The sequence below is a fragment of the Aethalodelphis obliquidens genome, unplaced genomic scaffold (genome assembly GCF_003676395.1).
Source record: "Aethalodelphis obliquidens isolate GAN/ISIS:26980383/991018 unplaced genomic scaffold, ASM367639v1 scaffold14, whole genome shotgun sequence".
In the NCBI taxonomy this organism is placed as follows: domain Eukaryota; kingdom Metazoa; phylum Chordata; class Mammalia; order Artiodactyla; family Delphinidae; genus Aethalodelphis; species Aethalodelphis obliquidens.
Window position 1 is genome coordinate 35,959,276 of NW_020837958.1, and position 16,829 is coordinate 35,976,104.

The 16,829-nt window shown below is 45.1% G+C and overlaps 1 protein-coding gene across 3 annotated transcripts in view; it reads left to right on the forward strand.

Annotated features, from left to right (window-relative positions):
• Positions 1-5,316: 5,316 nt before the first annotated feature.
• Positions 5,317-16,829, forward strand: part of SCUBE2 (signal peptide, CUB domain and EGF like domain containing 2) — a 64,279-nt gene continuing 52,766 nt past the window's right edge. For all 3 annotated transcript variants that reach the window (XM_027115434.1, XM_027115435.1, XM_027115436.1), the window contains exons 1-3: positions 5,317-5,468; positions 6,660-6,782; positions 13,117-13,242. In XM_027115434.1, coding sequence (XP_026971235.1) covers positions 5,348-5,468; positions 6,660-6,782; positions 13,117-13,242 — 370 coding nt within the window. In that variant the 5' untranslated portion in view covers positions 5,317-5,347. The remainder of the gene's footprint in view (positions 5,469-6,659; positions 6,783-13,116; positions 13,243-16,829) is intronic.

Genomic DNA, 16,829 nt, shown 5'->3' on the forward strand with positions numbered 1-16,829 from the left:
GAAGCAACCCAAGTGTCCATTGACAGACGAATGGATGAGCAAAGTGTGGTATACACATACAGTGGCATATATTCAGCCTTAAATGAGGAAGGAAATTCCAACACATACTGCAATATGGATGAACCCTGAAGAATTTATGGTACATGAAGTAAGGCAGTCATAAATAGTGTATGATTCTATTCATATAAGGTACTTAGAGTAGTCAAATTCATAGAAACAAAAAGTAGAATGGTGGTTGCCAGGGGCTGGGGCGGGGTGAGAGAATGAACAATTATTGTGTCAGTTTTGCAAGATGAAAAAAGATCTGGGTATAGATGGCAGTGTTGATTGCACAACAACGTAAATGTACTCAATGCCATTAAAGCGTATACTTTAAAATGGTTCAAATGGTAAATTTTATGTTATATATATATATTACTACAATTTTTAAAATAAAAATATTTTTACAAAACCAATTCAAATGTTAAGGAAGTGTACTGGCACATATACCTGGAGGTCCCGAGGTGGGGCGTGGCTCAGGTGGGACTTCAATATTCCTCTTGGTTTACCCTCTTTGGGTTGGTATCAAGATGGCTGCCACAGCGTCTCGTTCATCACACCCATATCACAACAGGAAAAGAGAACTCTTCCATTCCAGCCTTTCAAGCAAAGGGACTGCAATTCCTTCTGATTAGAACACGTGAACCAGTGTTAACACGTGAACCAGTGTTTACCCCTGAACCAGTGACTGTTGCAGGGGGAATGGAATGAAAGATATTGATTGTCTTAATCCAACTCCAGAGCCTGAAGTCGAAGGTGGGGCAGCTTCCCTCCTAGGAATGTGGGCTGTCTGGGGAAGGGGTGAATATCTGGTAGGAAGGAGGAAGGAGCAGATGGAGATGGGTTAAGCAACTAGAAAAATTTACTACTTCACATCCAGCTCAGACGTGCTGAAAAAGCTTTCCAGGAGATGTGAATGCCATCCATAGAGGAGAAATTAATGTGTGTGCAAGAGCAGATGGGTTTTCCTTTCTGCATTAGTTCTCAGAACCTGCTAACTTGCAGACTCTAGTACTTTCATTGCTGTCTGCGGGACATCTCAGCACACATCTTTTTCCTTGGGGTATAGTAATATATATATTTTTTTTTCTGGAGGTGATTTTAATAGAAAGCTAGTCTCATTCATTTCTGGTTGATTCTTAATGGTATGTATTTAATTTAATTTAATTATTTTTAAACAACTCTGTTGAGTTATAATTGACATTTAGTTAAGTCATACATATTTAAGGTGTACAATTTGATAGTTTTTATATGTACAGTTGGCCCTCTGTTAGTAATACTTATTAATCAAGATGTTGCACTTCATTTACTCAAATATTTATTGAGACCCACTTCATGTCTTTTAGGCAAAAGGAAGAGCGTGAGCAAAAGAAAAGATGTATCTGGGGGTAAGTGACAAATTCCTGGTACAAGTAGTTCGATGTTGCTGAGTGTAGCTTGTGGGTAAGGGTGTAGTAGGAGAGAAGCTGGAAATGTAGAAGGGAGTCAGATCACAAACGTCTTTGGCTAAGCAGTTCTTGTTTTAACTTATTTTTTGAGGTAAAAAGATACAATAAAGTGCATAAAGTGTTTTAAGTGTAAGCCAACATCTCAGTGAATTTTTATATACGTATACATCCATATAATCCCCACCCAGATCAAGATCTAAAACATTTCCAGCATTCCAGAAGGTTCCTTCATGCTTCTTCCCAGTCAATACCTATCCCCAGAGGGAACTACTATTCTGGCCTCTATCGCTATTAATTAGTTCTGTCTCTTCCTAACCTTCATAGGAGTGGAAGTACAAAATATGTACCCTTTTGTATCTGCCTTGTTTCACTCAATATAATAATCATGAGATGCCTCTGTGTTGTTGAGCGTATTAGAGTTTGTTCATTTTATTGTTCATTTTATTTTTTCATTTATAGGATTCTATTGAATGAATATCCCACAATTTGTTTATGTATCCTCTAGTTGATGGATATTTGGGTTATTTCTAGTTTCGTGTTAGTGTGATAAAGCCATTATGAACATTCTTGTTATGTGTCTTTTGGTGAACATATGCACTCATTTCTCTTGGGTATATACCTAAAAGTGGGTAGCCATGTTTTGCTTGAGTGGTTGTATCAAGGGAGTTTGGACTTTAGCCTGAGGAGGACTGAGATCGTTGTGATGAAATTTACATTTTACTCTGGCAGCCACTGTGGAAGATGCACCGAAGCGGGGTGAGATTCTAGACCGGGAAATCGATAAGGAACCACCGACTAGGAGCAACAGACCAGGTGAGGGATGATGAGGCCTGAGCTTTGGAAGCTTGCACGGAGGAAGAGGATGTTTTTGAGAGATGGTAAGAAGGTCGAGTTGACATGAGGGTTTGGCTGTGGTGGGAAGAGAGAAAATGGAGTCTAGGATGACTGCCAGGTCTCTGACCTGGTGTTGGCAGAATGGTGGTGCCCTTCTCTCTAAGAGAGGAAGTACTTGAGAAGGAGCAGGTTTGAGGAAGAAGATGAACTCCGTTTTGAACATCTTGAATCTGAGGGACCTGTGGGAGATCAAGGTGGAGGTATCCAGTAGACAATTGGAGACAATACACAGAACTGAAGCTAAAGGGAGATTTCTATTATGGAAACAAGGGAATGAGTGAACCATCAGGGAGAGGATGTTGAAAGAGGAGGATCCCAAGAAGATGACCAAGAAGGCATTTCCTGAGAGGCTGGAAAATCAGGAGCTTGCCTGTTGCCATGAAAACCCAAGGGAGGGAGAGTTTCTAAAAGGAATTTCCAAAGGCTGCTGAAGAGTCAAAAAAGATGGGCACTGAAAGGTGTCCAGTGAATGCAGAGTTTACCTTAGCCATATGCAGTTCAGGAGCACCCGCAGCTTCCGCTTCCACAGTCTTCTTAGTGCCAGCAGCCCACACCAGTGGCTGGGGCTGGCTGGGCTGTCTCTACCCTCCGGTCTGGTTCATGGCCTCTCAGCCTGAGGGAGGGGAGAGGGAGTTTCAGCCTTAGTCCAAGGACAGTGTGGCGACCTCAGTGGGACAATAGAGGGCAGACGGCAGCTAGTTCAGGGCCCATGAAGTCCCTCCTGACATTGGAACACTGAAAACATTGACATTTGAGCACAAATTTCCCCTGAAGCCTTTCCCCTATGGAAATTCTGGTTGTAAACCATATTGACTTTAATCTGAAGTGTCAGAAAGGTTGCCGAGGAATCTGGGAGCCGACCAGCTGAAAGCACGGTTGTATGGAAGTTAGGGCAAACAAAATAGGATTCAGAACATTTTTGGAGATCTGTGCCAGTGGTAAACTTTTCCGGGAAACACGGGGAAAACTTACACTCTTAGACAAAAAAGCATTGGGTCTCATAATTAATTTGTATTCTTACTGAAATATAAACTTGGGGAAACAGTTGAGGGGAAGAACAGTGCATCTTATTTCTTACCAGGCACAAGGGGCTGGAGGAGGCTCCTGTAGAGTTTAATGGGCAGCTTTATGTATTTATATGCTTTGACTGGAGCTAACGAGGTCTGTGCCACACAATGGGCAGTTTCCAGTTGGATTTTAAAAGAAAATAACTTTGATCATTTCAAAAGCAATGAAGCCTGATGCAGCGGAGAGAAAAGAAGGCAGTAATTTATGGCTACCATTAAGAACACAAAGGCAAAGGCGGAGAGAACGTTTCACTAAGTGAAGATTTACAAATGTGTAAAAATAACTCTTATTACTAGAAATAGCTGAGTGTCTCTCTCCACACCAAACAAAAGGGGGTGAGAGGGAGGGGTGAAAGACAGAAAAAGGGATGCAACCTGCTTGCCTTTGCTGGGGATGAAAAGGTCAAAAGAAAAACAACCACAGAAAAGTTATTTTCTCAGATTCTCCATTAGACAGCAACACTAGGAATGAAGACCCAAAGAGGCAGTCTCAGCCTGGGTGCCGTGGGGACGGGAGGGGCAGGGGCAGCCGAGGAATGGTGCCGAGTGGGGAGCTCTGAGAGGGTGCTGGACCCTAGGAAGACATGTTTTTGTGCATGAGCTCGGTGTGGATTTTTTGTGATGTTTATTTTTTTCTGATTATCAAAGGAATGAATATATATACACATACATACATACATATATGTGTGCATATATTCACAGGAGAAAATTTAATAAATACAGAGAAGCTCAAACAATGAACATTAAAATCCCTGAGTATGGTGTTTTGTTGCATCTGAGAATTGCTACTACCTTCGTTCCTGGAGCGATGCTGATGCTGCGTGTGGTTGGCTCCAGTCACCTGTGCCTAGGGTGGTGTGGGAAGGCCCTGTGCAGGTGTGTTCCCTTATAAGGATGTCTTGCTTGGAGGGCCAGGTGACAAGCACTGCCTGTATCTGCAGCTGGCCATACCTGATGTTTATGAGTTCAGGTGGTCGTAGATACCACCTGTGCCCATGTTGGGCTGTCTTGTCCCTGGTGGCTCACCCTTGACATTCTGGCCCCCTTTTCCTTCACCTTTAAGCTGCTCTGAAGATACATTTAACCGGTTTTCAGTGAAATGAACACTTTGTGCTGTGCTTATGGGTCCAGCACTGTGCCACAGAGGGACAGTCTCAGCGGTGCCCCAGTGGGGGACAAGTGGGCCACTCTCCTCCCAGGACTTGGGGGCAGGGGATCAGAGAAGGCCCGGGTTGGGCAGAACGGAGAAGGGTGTAGACAGTGTGTGCTGAGGTGAGCAGAGAAGCTGGGCCCACCCTCTCCGTTGAGTTCTCCTGAGGATCCGAAGTCTGTGGAATCACTTTCATTCCATCCACATTCCCCCTCCTAAGTGGAGAGATGGGTAAGTCCCATAGGTGGTTTTGGGGTTTGGGGACTATAGGACTCTGAGCTACACAGGACACTTTCTGGGTGCCCCGTGTCCGAGTATTTCAGGCTAGAAGTGCTGTTTGTCTTCACAAGAGGGACCGGGTCAAGTTGGAGGACGCCGCGAACGGGCGGAGCACGAGGCTCTCCGCGGGCCGTAGCGCCGCGGCGGTGCGGGAGCAGCGGGTTTGCGGCGGGGGCCTGCGCGGCGGGGGCCTCGCGGCCCGCCGGGCCCGACCCCGCCAGGCTGACAGCCGTCCTCCGGCCACTGCGGCCGCGCCCCCTCCGCCCCGGCCGGGAGGGGGAAGGGAGGGGGCCGGGAGGGGCGGCCCGGGGAGGACTGTGTGAAAATGAGGCCGGGGCTCGGGGGCCGGGCGGGGCCGGGCCGGGGGTGTCAGAGCGCGGCGGGCAGGGCGCCCGCACACACCTCCCGGAGCCGCCGCCGCGCTCGCCGCCCGCGCTCCGCAGTCTCTGCCCGCAGTCGCCGCGCCTTCCATGGGGGTCGCGGGCCTTGGCTGCCCCTGGGCGGCCCGGGCGCTGCTGCCGCTGCTGCTACCGCTGCTGCTGACGGCGGCTGTCCCGCCCGGTTGGGGCCGCGCCACGGGGCCGCCAGAGGGTGAGTGTCCGGCCGCGGGGGCGCACCTGGCACGGCGGGCAGGGAGGGCGACGAGAAGGGGTCCCGTGACCCTCGCGGGGCGCCCGGGGCAAGTGGGGCCGGGGCTCGGCTGCGGAGCTCCGCGTGGCCCCCCTTCCCCTGGGGCCGCACCCGCAGGCCAGGCAGAGGCGCTGCCACCGCGCGGGCCAGAGGCCCAGGGCCTGAGTGCGCGGCCCGGCCTCGGACCCGGGGCTGATGACAGTTCCCGCCCTGATCCTCGGGGAGCGCCTGCTGGGCAGACTCGCGCGGGCTGAGCGGGGAGCAGGGCTTTGGAGTCTCCTTGCGGAGATGGGGAAACTGAGGGCTCCGGCCGCGTGAGGTTATGGCAGCCGTGCTCCTTTCTTCTGGGGCCGGGAAGCTGTCCTGGGGGCTTCAGGGTCGGCTCCAGGGATTTTTCTGTCTGTGGAACAGCTGCTGCTTGAGAATCTGGGAATACCCGTTGTGCACTAACTGGACTTGGAATACTTTCAAAACTCTTTTGTTTTTAATTAACATCCTGGAAGGAGTATCAGCCAAGGAAAGGCTTCTGCCAAGGCCGGTTTCCAGGTTGAGAGGGTGGGCAGCGGTGAAGGGGTGGAGGGGGGCACCATTACCTCTCTGCATGGTCTGAGGGTTCAGGATGGTGTTCTCGGAGCCCAGGGTGAGCTTTCCCCCCATACCCCAAACCCTGAGAAAGCTGACAGACTCTGCTCGGTTTTCAGAGCATTTTTGCCAACTTGCTCTTTCCTTCAGCAGGCCTTTACCATCACCTACTCATGTGCCAGGTACTGTGCTTTGCCTCCGGGCCACAGGTCCAGTCTGTAATCAAGATACCATCTAGATGGGGAGGCAGGAAAACAGTGACAATGTGATATGTGAGCATATCCTGGGGGACAACTCACCTACACTCTGGGGTCCTGGCAGGCTTCCTAGAGGAGGTGGGTTTGAGCTGAGTCGTGAAGGCCAGTGGAGAGGGTATCCCAGTCAGGGGGAACAGGCTGTGCCTGGAAACAGGGGCCTGGACATGGTCCACTTCATCCCAGGGGCTCCCAAGCAGTTTAGCTGGCGAGGCGTGAGTGGGATGGGCTGGTGGGAGCTGATGCTAGAGAGGGGCCAAGGCCAGATCACCGGGGCTCGGAGCACCATATCAGGAGCTGCTGTGCTCTTTTGCAGATGTGGACGAGTGTGCCCAGGGGCTAGACGACTGCCACACCAATGCCCTGTGTCAGAACACACCCACCTCCTACAAGTGCTCCTGCAGGCCTGGCTACCAAGGGGAGGGCAGGCAGTGTGAGGGTAAGTGACTTGGGGACCAGCAGTGGGTGGGCCAGCAGGGGAAGCTCCCTACCTCCTCAGCTCTTGTCGTGGCCACTTGTGTTGGTAAAAGTGCTTCAGCAGCCCTCCCACCGCCACCCCGGGTCACATCACCTACTCTCTGAATTGCATGTCAGATCCTTAAAAAACAGGGAACATCAGGTCTTTCCGAGAGCTGATCATACAGTTTTATCTGGCTCTGAAATGTCCTTTTGTCTAGCTTCTGCAAAGGAAAAGCGCTGCTTTAGTATCTTTTGGTCCCCCTCAGTTTGGGGGCAGAAAGTCAGCAGCCATGTTGATCAGGAGAGCCATGCTTGCCAGAACAGGGCTGATCTGTGCTGATCCTGTACCTCCCTGGGGCAGCACCCTTGCTCTGAAGTCTGAGTGCCAGAGTCCTGCCCTCCCCTGAGGTTCTGGTGGCTCTATCTTGTCCTTGACTTCGGGTGGTTTGGCATTGTGACCTGCCAAGCTTTAGAGCTGCACCAGGAGCCTGCCTCATTTGGAGCTGCAAGTTGGCCCTGGAAAGATGTGTGGAGGGATATTTTAAGCCCTTAGAGCTCCAGATCTGGGAGGCTGAAGTCTGGACTTTGCCATTTTGTGTTCTGGGCCACAGAGGATCAGCTCAGTGTCAGAAACTCTGCCATTGAGAACTAGCTGCAGACTGGACTCTCATAGGAAGAGGCTGCTTGGGGCATGGAAACTGTGGCATGTTGGAGCTGGCAGGGCTCTTCAGGGAGCTCTGAGCCAATCCTCTCCCTCGTGTTACTGATGGGGACACTGAGGCTCAGGGGAATCGGGAAAGGGGTCGTGGGCATGATCACACAATTAGCCGGCAGGTGAAAAAAAGTCAGATCCCCACTCTAGCTCTGTCCCTGACCCCACGTCTCTGCTGTTCACGCAGCCTCCTAGTGTCCCTCTTTGGTTGGGTGAGAAATCCTAATAAATTTATGGTCTCCTTTGTGCAGGAGGAGCAAAACTCCTGCCTCTCCCATCAAAGGAGACGTGCTCCTGGTCAGGTTCGCAGCAAGTGGAATTGGTGGTCCATCCATAAAGCCCTTCTGTTTCTTCAGGCTCATATTTTCCCAGAGACAGACAGCCATCTCTCTCTCTATCTGCCCTGCATCATGGGAGGCCAAAAGAGTACTGTCTCTGAAACATCTCTCTGCCAGTTCCTCCATACCACATCCTCACCATATTAAATATTCTATTAACAGTACTGGAATTCACACATGTTGGTACCCTGTTTGGGGAAAAAAATGTTCACTTTTTCACTGTGACCTTCAGTCACTGTATGCTCTCTGGGGGTAGAAACCATGCCAAGTTTTCTTTTGGATAAAGTACTTATTTAGTAAATAATGTTGAATGACAAGTGGCAAAAGTTTGGTTATTCTTAGCTGTTGGGTTTGGCTTATCACAAATAAGAAATCGAATTGCTAACAGTTTAGAGTGAAAAGCCTACTATTTAGTTTAAAATAATTAATGATTGACTGGCATCGCTGCTTTTCTACCTTTAAATTGGTTTTAAAATAATATGTGATTATTGTTATAGAAAGTCAATACAAAAAATACAAAAATGTGTAAAATAGAAAAGTAAAGACCTTGCTATTTATCCCCAGGTAATCACTATTAACAGAGAGCATATATTCTCCCTGTTAAGAAGGATTTGATTTTTTGAATACTTGCAGTGTTTATAAACCTAGTGCATAAGGATGACCCTGTGTAGTTTGGATTTCTGGTACAGGGATCCAGAAATGGAAACTTTCTTCCAGGAAGGAAAAGGAAAGAAAATGGGGATTGCAAAGATTCAAAAATACAGATATTCAAAGATGTAACTTTTATGTGTATTTCCTGGCTTAATAGTTTTTAAGCCTCTTGGGTCCAATCTGTGGTATCATTTGTGTTGTGATTATCACTGAAGTCACTTGCCCCTATTTAAGTTCAAGGATGGGAACTGGTTTGCTCAGAGTGAACAGAATTTTATCCTCCACACATTTCTTCTGCCAAAATGTTGGAAAAATGAAAGTATGGGCCCTGAATAAGTATTTTTAAAATAATGTGCTTCAGAAGTGTCTTTAGGTACATGATGTTTTATGCTAAATGATCTTTGCTTATATCCCAGACTTTGGGGAGGGGATGTTTCAGTGGTCAGTATTAATTATATGGTCCTTATTTCTCAGTTTAAGGAACTGAATCAGGTTTAACAGGGATGAATCTAGACTTGGCCTTTGTATTTTTTTTTTTTTTACTTTTTATTTTGAAATAATTTTAGACTTCAGAAAATTTGCAAAACTAGTGCAGAATTCTTCACATATGTCTGTCACTTATCTTACCCTAATGTTAACAATTTATATAACCATAGTACAGTATCAAAACCAGGAAATTAACACTGGCACAATATTATTAACTAAACTATAGACTTACTCAAATGTCACCAGTTTTTCCCTAACAGTTTTTCTATTTTTTTTCTTCCAGAATCCAACTCAAAGTCCCACATTACATTTAACTGTTGTCTCCTTTGTCTCTTCCATTCTGTGACAGTTCCTCAGTCTTTCCTGGTCTTTCATGGCAGTGACACATTGATGAGTACTGTTCAGTTCTTTTGTTGGCCTTATGTTTTCACATGATAAGAAGTAGTATGGTAGGAACTGACGCGACAAGAGAATGTCCTATGTCTTCTCTCGATAAAATTGAGGTTACACATTTGTAGTAATACAAAAGTGAAGCTTTTGGCAAAGCTGCTACAGAAGCGCTATTGTGTGCTTTTCAGTGCATCACATCTGGGGCACATGATGTCAACATTCCCACTACAGGTGATGTTAATCTTGATCATCTGGTTAAAATGGTGTATCCTGGGTTTCTCCACTACAAAGTTACTATTTTTTCCCCTTTCAGTGTGTATGTATATATATATATATATATCGGGGCAGATACTTTTAGCCTATGCTGATTTTAGCATCCAACTGTGGATCTTGCCTGCAACAATTATTACTGTGATATGTGACTCTCGGTAATTTTGTATTTCTCTAGTTCCTTACACGTCTATTAATTGGGATTCTTCTGTAAGGAAGATCTGTCCCTCCTCCCCCATTTATTTATGTATTGATTTATGTGTTTATGTATTTATGCCAGTATGGACTCACGGGTGTTTATTTAATTATATGGTTATTTATTTTTGGCTCAAGTTGTTCCAGCTTTAGCCATTGGGAGCTCCTTCACATGGTCTCCTGTGTCCTGTTGACATGCCTCCATCCTTTTTTGAGAAATTCCTAATTTTCTGGTACCACAAAATGCTCCAGCCTCAACCTGTATTTTCCCCTCCCCAGCCCTGGAATCAATTACTTCTCCGGGAGCACTGGTTTTCCTTTTATTGGAAAATGATGTATAGAAACCAAGATCTGGATGCTTGGTGTTTTCATTGTTACTGGGATGTCATTCCTCCTAGGCCCTCTCAGTGGACAGAGCTAGGAAATATATGTATGTATACTAACCCACACATACACACTTATCTATATTTATTCCTTGTATCTATCCATTTCTATATATATATTAAAAACAGTGAGTTACACTGATACTTCAGATTCCAAAACAGTATCACAGGATTCATTCTAACCTCCCTCTTGGCTTATTCATAACTTCTTTCTCCAACAGTGAGAAACCTGGCTCTCATTATCTGCAATATATGCACCTATTTGTTCAATCCCAGTATACACATAAAGTATTTACAGAATTATTACTCTATAATTCTGGGAGTAAAACGGATTTAATAATTAGGGTACAGTATTTGTATACAACTATTTTTGAATTTGGCCTTATAACATCCAGTCAAGCTACTATTTTTTAGACATACTTAGGCTAGTACTTTTCTTCCCCATCCCCTTCAGTGTGGTGTGTTACTCATTTACAGTACAGTTAGGTTCATTTGTTTCTCTCTGTGTTCCTTTTTTTTTTTTTTTTTTTTTTTTTTTTTTTTTTTTTTTTTTTTTTTTGCGGTACGCGGGCCTCTCACTGTGTGGCCTCTCCCATTGCAGAGCACAGGCTCCGGACGCGCAGGCTCAGCGGCCATGGCTCACGGGCCCAGGCGCGCCGCGGCATGTGGGATCTTCCCGGACTGGGGCACGAACCCGTGTCCCCTGCATCGGCAGGCGGACTCTCAACCACTGCACCGCCAGGGAAGCCCTGTGTTCCAATTTTTAATCCCTCTTGTCACCCTCACTCTTGTTTCCTGGTTGATGTGTGTGTATGTAAAACATCACCATGGTTCTGAGAGTCACAGCAGTTCAAAAACTCAGAGAAGTGTGACTCCTTCCTCCTATTTCTTTCCTGTTCCCGTTCCTCCTTATTTCCACCCCTTCTCCCACACACCATGGGTCACCAATCTCTGTGCTTTCTGGTTTATCCTTCCTGTATTTCTTTTGCACAAATAAGCAGCTAAATATGTATTTTCTTTTTAACTGTTTTATTGAGTTATAATTTACATACCATAAAATTCACCAATTCTAAGTCAGTGTACAAATCAATGATTTTGGGTAAATTAGTTGAGTTGTGCAGTCATCACATAATACAGTTTTCAAGCATTTTCCTCATCACAGTAAGATCCCTGTTCGTAGCCCCAGTTCCAGGCAACCACTAATCTATTTCCTGTCTCTGTAGATTTGCCTTTTCTGGACATTTCATATAAATGAAATCATACATTATGGTCTTTTGTGTTTGGCTTCTTTCACTTAGCATAATGTTTTTGAGGTTCATCCATGTTGCATCCTGTACTGGTATTTCATTCCTTTTTATTGTTAACTAGTATTTCATGGACATTTGGGTTGTTTCTACTTTTGGGCTATTATAAATAAAAATGCTGCCAAGGATATTCATCTGCAAGTCTTTGTGTAGACATGATTTTGCATTTCTCTTGATACATACCTAGGAGTAGAATTTCTGGGTCATACGGTAAGTTTGTGTTTAACCTTTTAACGAACTGCCAGGGAACTTTCCAAAGTGATTATGTCATATTACCATCAGCAGTGTATGAGGTTTCCCATTTCTCTACATCCTTGTCAACATTTGTCATTGTCTGTCTTTTTTATTATAACTGTTCTAGGGAGTGTGAAATGGTATCTCATTGTGATTATAATTATAATTTCTCAAATAATTAATGATGTACGTTTTTTTCATGTGCTTATTAGCCATTAGTATACTGTCTGTGGTAAAATGTTGATTCAAATCTCTTGCCCATTCTAAAGTTGGGTTTTTTGTCTTCTTATTGAATTGTAAGAGTTCTTTATAAGCCCTTTATAAGGTATGTGATTTGCAGATATTTTCTACCAATTTGTGACTTCTCTTCATTTTCTTAATGTCTTTTGAAGTACAAAAGTTTTAAATTTTCACAAAGTCCAATTTATTAATTTTTAGATTTATGGATTGTGTGTTTGGTGTTGTATCTAAAAAATCTTTACCTAACCCAAGGTCTCAAAGATTTTCTCATGAAAGTTTTATATTTTCTCTTAAAAGCTTTCTAGTTTTAGCTCTTACATTTAGGTCTCTGATGCATTTTGTGATTTTTGTGTATGGTCTGAGTTAAGGGCCTAAATCAACCTTTTTTGCATATGGATATCCAACTGTCTCAGCACCATTTGTTAAAAAGACTATCATTTCTTCCAATAAATTGCCTTAGCACTTTTGTCTAAAATCAAGTGACCATAAATATAAGGGTTTATTTCTGGACTCTGATTCTGTTCCAGTGATCTGTTTGTCTGCCTCTATGCCTGTACCACACACTGTCTTGATAACTGTAGCTTTATAGTAAGTGAAAATCCTCCAAATCTGTTCTCCTTTTTTCAAAATTGTTTTCCCTCTTCTGAGTCTTTTGCATTTCCATATAAATTGTAAGATAAGCTTGTCAAGTTCTGCAAAAAGAGCGTGCTGGAATTTCGTGTGTGTGTGTGTGCGTGTACCTCCTTATTTTTTACATGAAGATAACATACTACAGATACTCTTTTGCATTTTGATTTTTTTTTACTTATTAGTATATTCTAGAAATCACTCCAAATCAGTTCGTAGAGATCTAGCTCATTGTTTCTTTTTAACAGCTGCATAGTATTCCACCAAGTAAATGTACCTTAATTCTTCAACTGCTTGCTGTGCATGGGCATTTAGGTCATTTCCAATATTTTGTAATTACAAATGCTGCAGCAAATAACCTTATGCATATTTATTTTTCTGTTGGAGATTGCTAGATGTGGGATGGCTGATTAAAAGGTAAATGCATATTTCTCCACACTAAAGAAATAGTGCTTGTGTGGTTTACTTCTCTTTTACTCCTCAGATATTGATGAATGTGAAAATGAACTCAATGGAGGCTGTGTCCATGACTGTTTGAACATTCCCGGCAATTATCGCTGCACTTGTTTTGATGGCTTCATGTTGGCTCATGACGGTCATAATTGTCTTGGTAAGGAAAACAGTTGGAAATGGTAATTCTCCTTTACCTACCCTCCAGCACCTCCACCCCTTTCTTTTCTTTGACAAAAACATACTCATTAAAAGAGAAATGGGATCAGAGACCTTTGTTTTCTGGCTCCCTAGAAATCACACTCGCTGATAGAAAACCAGGTTAAGTATTTTAGTTTTTACGTGATCATTCATAATATAAATCCTCCATTAGTCCAAGGAGGTGGGTGCACATTGACATTACTACTTATTGATTTTCTGGCATTGACTTGTTACCTTTAAGATCTTTGGTCTTGTGTTAAAAGGGTCTTGACTTATAACCATTTCTTCAATGGTAAGTGTCTCTCTTCCAGAATCATGTAAAACTACTTGTCCTGAAGATTCCACATGTGTGCTTGGATCTCAGCCAGGTAGACCCTCCTCTTTTTTCTTAAAAGAGAGAGAAATTCAAGTAGAAACCTTCCATTAACATCCTCCTAGTATTCCACAAACCAGAAACATCTGTTGGAGTTTCAGTGAGTTAGGGACTGCAAAGAGTATTGTTTACATTGGTTCCTTATGCCAGGAATAAAACAGAATTTAAAATTAGCAAGCAGTTGGATAGGGTTGAATGTTGGATGGTCTTAGAAGATGCAGCACACCTGGAAGGCAAGTGTTTGTGGTCTGTTTGCACTTTAAGACTGGTGTTAGCAGTGGTACAGGAGGACATGGGACCCAGATGCCATCAGATTCCTTTGACACTGATGATCCTTCATGTGGTTGACCCACTTGTATCCACTTGGCTAACCAAGGAGCAGCTTGAGCCAGGCCCTGGCTCTGTGGGGACAGCTATTCAGATGCTCCCTTGCTGTGCAGTGGGAATGGCCACTTGATCAAATGCTTTGAGATCAGCATAAAAGTCACTAAATGAGTACAGGCAGAACTTGTATTTTTCGTGTTGGGGAAGGAGAGTATTTGGGACTAAGCCCTGATATGACCTGTATCATGTCACCTGGAGCCCCATCCTGATGTAGACTCTGTCCCTTCCTGTCTGAGCCCTGTGTGAGAGGTCAAGCACTGGTCAGACCGCTTGGCCTTCTAAGCCTGCAGCTATCAGGAAGAATTGATTGAGGGCTGGGGAGTCACTAACCCCTCTGCAGACTTTCTAGGCCATTAGCACCACAAAAAGACACATTAGAGAGACAATCCTGAGAGCATCAATAAATTGAGATTAATTAAAAACTTTAGAAAAAAATCACTTTTAGTGTGTAATTTGTTGAGAAGCATACAGTGTGGTTTTTTTTTTAAAACCATTTTCTAGGGGAAATCACTCATTTCCCTTTGATTAGCCAATGGCATTTTGAGGATTTGTATTTGATGGAAGACCCAGTCATCACAGTTGTGCTCAAACCCACAGCTTGGAGGAAGTATGAGCTTCCTAAGAACAAAAAGTGGACACTTCCAAGAGTTAAGGACCTGGGCCAGCTTGGGTGGGGGTGGTTTGGCGTAAAGGCCTGAGGCCCCAAGTCCTTCCTGGCCTGGCTGCTAACACAGGTATTTCAGCAGAGTATCTCCGTTTCTCCTCTTTGGGGTCTCTTTGTGGGTTTGGTAGCAAGGGTCTGCCTTGGAGAAAACCCCTGAGTATATCCACCGAGTATATCTGAAGGGGCTGAGGATTCCATGAAAAGGAAGGCATGAGAAAATACAGTGGTACATTGAGAACAGCAGGACCAGCACACATAGAGACTTAGCTGCCATTTGGACTTGAAAGAGCACAAGCATTTTGTGACAGGAAAGGAGCTCAGGGCCTAAATTTTTTAGGAGGGACAGTTTCCTGTGTTCTTTGGGATGACCCTTACCTCTCCCCTGCCCCCTGACCGCACAGTTAGCCGCCGATATATTAGCCAGGATACGCAGAGTACAAACACCACTTAGCTCTGGCACTCGACCCAGAGTGCTCGGAGATCCTGGGTGCCTGTGAGCCTGAAACACAAAATGCAGCTCTTCCACACAGCTCAGCCCACCTGAATTCAGCTTCTATTTATTGAATGTCTGGGAGCACAACATAGCTACTAGGTCCTGTAGCACACTGGCATCACTTGAGAAGTTTAAAATGACACCACTGTCCAGGTCTCATCCAAGGCTAGTTAGATCAGTGTCTTAGGAGGTGGGGTCCGGACATCAGGGTTCTAACATGCAGACAGGGTTGTAAAACACTGTTTTACATTCTGCAGAAACTCACCAGCCTAGTGATACACATTTGTGCATGTGAACTTTTGTATTAATTCAGTCAGAGTGCGTCACCCAACTTGATTCATTTCTAATTGCTTTGGCGAAAAGGAATAGTGGGTTAAACACGGGATGGGGCGGTGCAGCTCAGAGGAGAGCACACCTTTACTTAGAACCAGGCCAGGATTTGGTGTTCAGGGAAACATCTCTCCTGCTCACCCCAGGCCTCGCTGTGGAACAGCGGGGCCAGGTGTGATCCAGCACATCTCACCCTCTGGAATGTGCTCCCTTCACCCTTTGGCACAGAGAAGGGCAAGTCTGTTAGGCTTCAGGGGATGGCTTAAGTCCCATCAGTTTAGCAAGGCATCTGCTGGGTAGTGTGGGAGGACGGATGACTGTAAAATCTGAAGCTTGAAACCAGATAACAGATATCTGTGTGAATGTTCTTGTTACGGATGCCCCCAGGAGCTAGTGACAGGCACGTGGGACGTCAGGGCTAGAGAAAATAAATTGCTTTTACATCAGCCTTCTCCTTGAGCTTCTGTCATGTCTGAGATTTTTCTAGAAGTTTCCTCTTCTTTAACTCTGGTGATGCTGTGCTCTCCTGCTTGTTTGTTCATGCATTGAAGAGTTAATATGTGCCTGCAGGTTCCAGGGCTATGCTAAATCTTAAAAAAATCTGTAAAAATCTGTCCTCAAGGAGTTTGCAGTCTAGTGGAGATGCATAAGTAAAAGATGTTGAGGAGTCAAAAGGTACAATTTAAAAAAAAAAGATTTTGAAAATGCACGGTGGTAAGTGTATTGATGGAGCCGCGCACAAGGTAGTAAGTGACACAGTGGAAGGAAGGTCCCCTACCCTCGCCCTGGGGGCATAGCACTGGGGCAAGGCTCCCTCCCTCCCTGCTGGACACCACAAGTAAGTGGTTTTCAAAGCTGTCTTTACACCAGGCTCAGGCTTCCCACAGCCTGTCGAGCTAGCCCTGAATGTCAGCATCTCACACTTACTACCTCCCTGCCCTGCTGGGGACCAACCACATCTCCACACCCAATTCTGTACCCAGCACTGGTCTTCCCCATGTTTCTCAGCCACCTCACCCCATGTCCACATGGCAGCTTGTCCACAGTCCCCTTCTATTTCTTCCATCCTAGGCATCCCCACTGCCAGGCCCCAGGTCCGGTCCCCTACTAGCGCCAGCCATGGCTATTTCAGGCAAACGTGTGAAGCTGGACTTCCAGGCTTTCAATTCTTCCCCTTCCCTGTGTCCTTCCCTCAGCTGCTGCCTTATCCTTCCCAACACGAGGGGCTGACCATGTCACCCTGCTCCAAGGGTTCCCAGTTGCCTCTCAAATGAAGCAGGAACTTCTTTGCTATTCAAGGTC